This window comes from Mustela lutreola, chromosome 12 (assembly GCF_030435805.1).
Source record: "Mustela lutreola isolate mMusLut2 chromosome 12, mMusLut2.pri, whole genome shotgun sequence".
In the NCBI taxonomy this organism is placed as follows: domain Eukaryota; kingdom Metazoa; phylum Chordata; class Mammalia; order Carnivora; family Mustelidae; genus Mustela; species Mustela lutreola.
The window spans coordinates 19,218,590-19,225,015 of NC_081301.1; the positions used below are offsets into that span (position 1 = coordinate 19,218,590).

Genomic DNA, 6,426 nt, shown 5'->3' on the forward strand with positions numbered 1-6,426 from the left:
CAGATGGGCACCCCAAGGACACTCTGGAGACACACAGCCGTTCTGCCCTTGGCCCCGAGGCCGCTGCCCCTTCCCGTCCTGCCTCTGCCCAGGCACCCTCCTCTTGCCAGGATGCTCACAGCAGCCTGTGCCAGAGTCTGCCTCCAGGCCGGCCCCCTCCCGACTTGCCTCTCCAGATGGCCACGGTGAGGTCTGATGCGCGGTCCCGCACGCCTGGTACCACCTGCTGCAGTCCTCCACCCGCCGCCCCACCCTCATTTACCTGAACTCCTACCGGGGCGCTCTGCCTTGGCGTTTGCCAAACATCCTCCCAGATCCTTGGCTTGCAGCTGGAAGAGCAGGTGTTCAAACCTCCAAATCTTTCTGGGCTGGTTCAGATGCCCCTTCCAGGAAGCCTTCCCAGACTTCATTGCAGAAGGAACCTCCCGTGCTGGGTTCCCACAACATTCTGTGCCCATCATCCCCCCAGCCATGTGCATATGACAGCGGGGGCTCTTCCCACAAAGGGCTGGGCCTTATGCCCTGATCAGCCAGGGCTCAGCTCAGGGCGGGCTTCAACACCCATGAATGAATGAATGAATGAATGAATGACAACATGAGCAAACGAGCCCCTGCCTCCTGTTTCACAGGCAGAAGCTTTATTAATGCACCTGAGACAAAAACATCATGTACAAAAGGGGTGGGCCTAGGGCTGAGGATGGGCCCCACGGTCCGCAGGGTCCTAGTCCAACGCCGTGTGTTCCTCCTTTTCCTTCTGCCTTTCTTCCTTGTGCTGCTTCTCCAGCGGCCCACACAGATCCTGGAAGACAGTGAGAGGGGAGCCCGGTGATATGAGGGGCTCTTGTGAGGGCAAGGGTGGATGAGCTCCGGACTGGGGCGTCAGCTCAGGGACCCGGGGCGAGGCACGGTCCAGCTCTGAGCCTCAGCTTCTTGCACTCCAGAGAGGCTTTACAAACCGCTGCTGTGTACTGAGGATTCACCAAGCCCCTGGACCGATCTGGATTCCTGAGCACATGATATAACCGAGGTTCAGGGGGCCTTGCATCCTGTCTGTGGTCCCCCAGCCAGTGGATGGGAAAGGCAGGCGGCACACCAGGGCCAGTTGGTGCTGTGCCCAGTCCTTTCCTGCAGCTGCCAGGAGTGGGGACTGGAGGAGCTTTAGGCCGCTGGTGGGCAGGAGAGATGGCCTCAGGTGGCCAACGGTGACTTTTTTACTTTGATAATAATAAAAGTATTTCCTGCATATCTGAAAAAGTATAGCCCACTCAGCAGCTCTGTGATTTTAGAGATTGCCTTATAGGACACAACCAAGGAAAGCCTCTCCCCAAACAGGGGTTGGATGGCAAGTATTAAGGAGATGATTACACAGGTAATTCTCAGTTATAGCAGAAATCAGCGTGGTGGTCATGGACTTCGGGCATTTGGGGGTGGCTAAAAGCCACCATAGCAATTGCCCATCCACAGGTGTCTGATGTCTGGGCTGTGGCCGGCAGGTGTAAGCGATAATCACCCTTGTGTGTTTCCCCGTCGCGTTCCCACTGCCGCCCTTATTCCCACTGTTCCTCCTCCCTTTCTGTCCTCCCTGTTTCCCAGGGACTTTCCCTCCTGGGCCCTCAACCTTTGGGCCTCTGGGGAGCTCAGCTGTCCCTGCAGGGAGGCAGGTGCTTACAAGTAGGACATCCTGCCTCACTATGCAGCCTTGGGCGGCTGGTCTCCCTATCCGGGCCTCTGGGGCTGCCCCCAGGCAGGAGGGCTCCGAGGGCGGGCATAGCCTAGTCTGCATTGCGCTCACCTTTTTCGCATCAGTGTAATTGATCTCCGACTTCCGCATGCCGAAGCACGTGATGGCTTCATGGAAAACTCTCATTTGTTCCTCAGTCACTTCTGCCTTGTCAGCTGCAGGAGGGAACAAGGGGGCTGGGTGAGCATGCCGGGGGCCTAGCTGGGGCTCAGGGGAGGGCGGGGGGTTCTGGGGGCCCAGCCACAGGGACAGGTGGTCTGCTGGGTGAGGTCTGGTTGGGGTGGACATTGGAAGGGTGCTTACCATAGAAGGACAGTCCCTTGTTCTGCTCATCCTTCAGGGAGAAGCCAAGCATGAAGATCTTAGGATTCTTGGTGAGCAGGAGATCGGCAAACACTTCTTTGCCGGACTCTGGAGAAGAAAACCTCTGGGTGAGACCACATAGCACAATGGGTCTGATCACAGGTGACGGACCATGAGTGTTCCTTGAACCCCAGCAGTCAGTGAAGGCTGGGAGTTCACCTGGGCCAACGACCTTCACTCCCTCTGTGTGCCGGGCCTTGCAAAGAGATATGGAATTGTAGGAGCCTCGTGCCGACTGTGGCTGTCAGGGCCTTTCTCCCCATTTTACAGATGAGAAAAGTGAGGCACAGGCAGGAACCTCAGGGCTGCCCAGGGCTGTTGGTTTAATCCCACCAGCATTTGTATGCTCCTACTATGTGCCCTCTCCAGGGTGATGGTGGGGACAGAAGTGGGGTCACTCCCTACCTGACACAGACTGCCACCCTCAGGTCCCAAAGGGGAAAGAGTAGTGGAGAGAGGCAGGCCTGCAGCCAGCCCTCGGTTTGAATTCTAGTTCTAATTACAGGCTGTGTGACGTCAGGGAAACAACTTGTCCTCTCTGTTTCTCTGTTTCCTCGGCTGATTGCTGTCAGGTCCTCCTATGATTGTTTGTGGGTTAATTCTAGTAAAAGTACTTCAAACAGTGCCTGACACATAGAGCTCAAGTCTGGGGATGGTTATTACTTGTTATTTGAACATGGAGACCCTGGGACGTTAGAAATGTAGGAAGAGGGCCTGTCCTGGATTCTTCGTGGCTTTGCCCCAGCACTGACCCTTTTGCCTGGTCCATTCACAGGTCCCCATGACACACCCCGTCCTCCCGCCTGAGGGCTGGTCCTCACCGTATTTGGACAGGGTCCCATTTTCCCTCTGGACCTTCAGATAGCTGGAGTTATAGATGCACTTGTTCCCACTACAGCCAGACAGAAGAAGGATAACAAAGAGGAGGATCATTGAGAAGAAGTGGACAGGCACCGGTCGCTATCATCAAGGGCAAGAGTTGGGACCGAGTAAACCGCCCTCCCCATCCACGGATGAAAAGGCTGAGGTCAGGAGGAAGGAGGGACTTGCTCGAGGTTTCCCAGCAGCTAGGAGCAGAAGCTGGGGCTGGGGGCAAGCTAGCATGTGGGGGTCTTACATGGTTAGGTACTCTCCGAGCAGTATTGTGTCGTCCGTAGGGTTGGGAGTGAAATAGAAGAAGGCCGCATGGATTGTTCTCGCTGACTGGTTGAACTCTGGGTTGTGGAAGGCCGAGGCGAGATAAAACCACTTGCCAGAGATCTGGGGAGAAGCCAAGAGCTGATGACAGAGGCTGGGAGCCGAATGCCCCTGCCTGCCAGCCAGCCAGGTACAGAGATGTCCCCCTCCTTTTTACACGCAGGGAGACTGGGGCCCCAGGCGAGGAGGGCACATGCAGGAGCTCACTCTGAGGGTCAGGAACCTCCCCAGACACTGGATGGCCCTCCAGGGCCAGGACAGGATGTCCCCTCTGAGGGAACTTGCCATGAGGCTTCTGAGTTAGGAAGCAGAAGAAGGCATCCAGAGCCTGGTCAGAAGGTCACCCCAGGACCCAGGAGAGAAGAGGGCAGCAGAAGAGGGCAGAATCAGACGGGGGGAGGGGGGGGCGTGACCACAAGCCAGCGGGAGAAGGGGAGCCCAGGGAAGGAGGCAGCTGCCCCTGGCGCTCGGGGGCCAAGGGACGCACCTGGTCCAGGGTGGCGTTGGTGATGGGCGCTGCTGTGAGGTTGGCACACACTGGGCTCTGGGCATGCAGCAGAGGAAGGAGGCTCAGGGCAGCAAGGACCCAGGACAGCGCCATGCCTAGATGGAGAGACTCCTGGAGTCCAGCAGAACTGCTGGCTGGAGGGTACAGTGATTTTATAATGAGCTGTGGGAGGAGCCCTAGAGCCCCATGGTGACACAATCCATGAACTCTTGTGAAATGCTTTGCACAAATCCTTCCCTCCCTCCCCCAAAGCCCACTGTAGCTAAAGCCTCCAAGCCTTGGTCTAATTCAGAACCCTGACCTGAAGGGCTACAGGGGCCCCAAGGTCAGGCTGTTCAAAGCCAAGGCGAGTGTGGGCTGGAGTGGTATCATATCATTAAATGTGTAGATTTCAGTAGAGGGACCTCTAAGCAAGCGAAGAGGTTTTTTCCTTTTGTTTTTTTTTTTTGTTGTTTGTTTGTTTGTTTTAAGATTGTATTTATTTATTTGACACAGGGAGAGAGATCACAAGTAGGCAGAGAGGAGAAGGCTCCCCACCAAGCAGAGAACCTGATGTGGGTCTCAATCCCAGGACCCTGAGATCATGACCTGAGTCGAAGGCAGAGGCTTAACCAACTGAGCCACCCAGGTGTCCCTGTTTTGTTTTGTTTTAAAGATTGTTTTATTTGAGATAGAGTGAAAGCCTGAGCAGGTGGGAGGGGCAGAGGGAGAAGGAGAAGCAGGCTCTCTGCTGAGCAGGGAGGCGGATGCAGGGCTCCATCCAGGACCCTGAGATCATGACCTGAGCCCAAAGAAGATGCTTTACTGACTTTACCCTATCTGTGTCTCCCTGAGCATCCAGAGTGAAAGCCAGACATAAATCAAATGCTGAAAGTGACTTAGACAGTTCCCAGACTAGGTGGCATGGGGGTGGGTGATGGGGAGAGGCTCTGGAGTAGGGGTAAGGCAAACCATAGATTCCATTCCAGCGGAGTGTGGTGACAACCGTGGGGGAACAAAAGTCCATTGGGGGAGGGGGGTGCCAACCAACCCTCGGAGGCAGGGATCCTTCTAAAAGGAGGAGGCGTCCAAGTTACACATCTATTTCCAGTAAATGTGGTGTTAACTGAACTAGCTCCCAACACCTAAAACAAGAAATGATGCACGTGTGGTCTCCACCCCCTGCTGTGGAACAGGAAGGTGGCCTCTGTCGTCACCAGGAGGTCCCAGGCCCCGACAGTGCCCAGCACCCCAGATGTGTGCATCCACAGTCCATGAGTGTTTCTGCCTGACCGGGTCACAGCTTTAGCCCTATGAACGAATACTTCCCCAAAGCCTTCTTATGTTATGGTATAGTTTTGTATCCCTGTTCATTTCATATATTTTGAGTCATTTTCCAGGTTTCCGTGTAGTCAGTGGTTATAATTTTAATGGACGCACACCCCTGTCGTGCTCTTCCTAGGTTCCCTGTACTTAATGGTGCCCTCTCTTTATATCCGTAGCATTTTATTTTTTTCCAGCTTTATAGAGGGAGAATTGCCTCTAGCATTTCATATGGTGATGTTTCCTTGGAATGCCACGAGTCAGAAAGTGACCGAATCCCTTTCTATCATGCCCTACCATTCAAGAGAGAGAAAAACATGTCACGGACAAGACTACGATGTTATTCTGTTATTCAAAATAGCCAAGAACTAGAAACAGTTCAAATGCCAGTCATCAGGAAAATGGAAAGACACATCGTAACAGTTTCATACAGGGAATACTATGTAGCAATCAAAAGGAACCAACTACTAACATATGAGACAACAGCTGTGAATCTCCAAAACATTCTGCTGAACAAAAAGAGCCAGATTAATCAAGCACATACTGTTTGGTTCCAGGTACAGAATGTTCTCGAACCCGCCAAATGGATCTAGAATGGCAGAAATCAGACCGGTGGTTGCCTCGGGCAAGGAGGGCAGTCTGAGGGCCAGAGGTTGGAAGAGCACTTTCTGAGGTCCGTGGCCGAATGCACCATTTCCACCGCAGGGTTGGTTACGCGCATAATGCACATTTGTGAAAACTCACTGAACCCTGAACCTAAAATGTGTGCGTTTTATTGTATGCCAATTACACCTCAATTAAGCTGATTTAAAAAAAACAAAACAAAACAAAAACCTCTCTCCCCAAAGAGAGATGACAAAACACATGACAAATCAAAAACACGAACACTGTCTAATGTGGTGCCAGTTTGGCGACACAGATGAGTCCCCTCCTCCACATCCTTGTCAGAAGTGGGATTTCCTCTTCTCTTTGCTCTTTTTTTTTTTTTTTTTTTTTTTTTTTGCCAGCTCACTTGGTGTTTTGGATGGGCATTGCCCTAATTTGAGTCTTGAGAAAAGGAGCGGTGTTCGTCGGCAGGGAAGAGTGGAGGGCAGAGAGCGTGGGGCATGTGGAGGAACTGGGGTCCGAGTGGCCGGCAGTGGGATGGCGTGGGAGTGACGAGGCCCATGCTGGAGAGGTTGGCAGGAACCAAGCCTGCAGGGCACAGGAGCCGGGCTGGGGAGTCTGCCCTGGACCCCGCAGGGATCAGGAGAAATGGGAAGGTTTTAAGTGAGGTGGGAGACAAGTAGTCCATTTGCTGTTTAGAAAGTTCCGT

At 53.6% G+C, this 6,426-nt stretch overlaps 1 protein-coding gene across 1 annotated transcript; it reads right to left on the reverse strand.

Moving 5' to 3' along the window:
* Positions 1-596: 596 nt before the first annotated feature.
* Positions 597-3,943, reverse strand: ORM1 (orosomucoid 1). Its single transcript, XM_059142833.1, has 6 exons — positions 3,789-3,943; positions 3,222-3,364; positions 2,926-2,996; positions 2,045-2,152; positions 1,793-1,896; positions 597-799 (listed from the first exon to the last, which is right to left on the reverse strand). The coding sequence occupies exons 1-6, from the start codon at positions 3,900-3,902 to the stop codon at positions 722-724; spliced, it is 618 nt and encodes a 205-aa protein (XP_058998816.1). The 5' UTR covers positions 3,903-3,943; the 3' UTR covers positions 597-721.
* Between the last annotated feature and the right edge of the window lie 2,483 nt (positions 3,944-6,426).

Bases quoted from the DNA above. Each gene is read 5' to 3' on its own strand.
- ORM1 (XM_059142833.1), bottom strand. From the start codon at position 3,902: ATGGCGCTGTCCTGGGTCCTTGCTGCCCTGAGCCTCCTTCCTCTGCTG. The intron at 1,897-2,044 runs GTAAGCACCCTT...TCCCTCCTGCAG, and splicing joins CAAGGGACTGTCCTTCTATG to CTGACAAGGCAGAAGTGACT. The intron at 800-1,792 runs GTGAGCGCAATG...ACTGTCTTCCAG, and splicing joins ATTACACTGATGCGAAAAAG to GATCTGTGTGGGCCGCTGGA.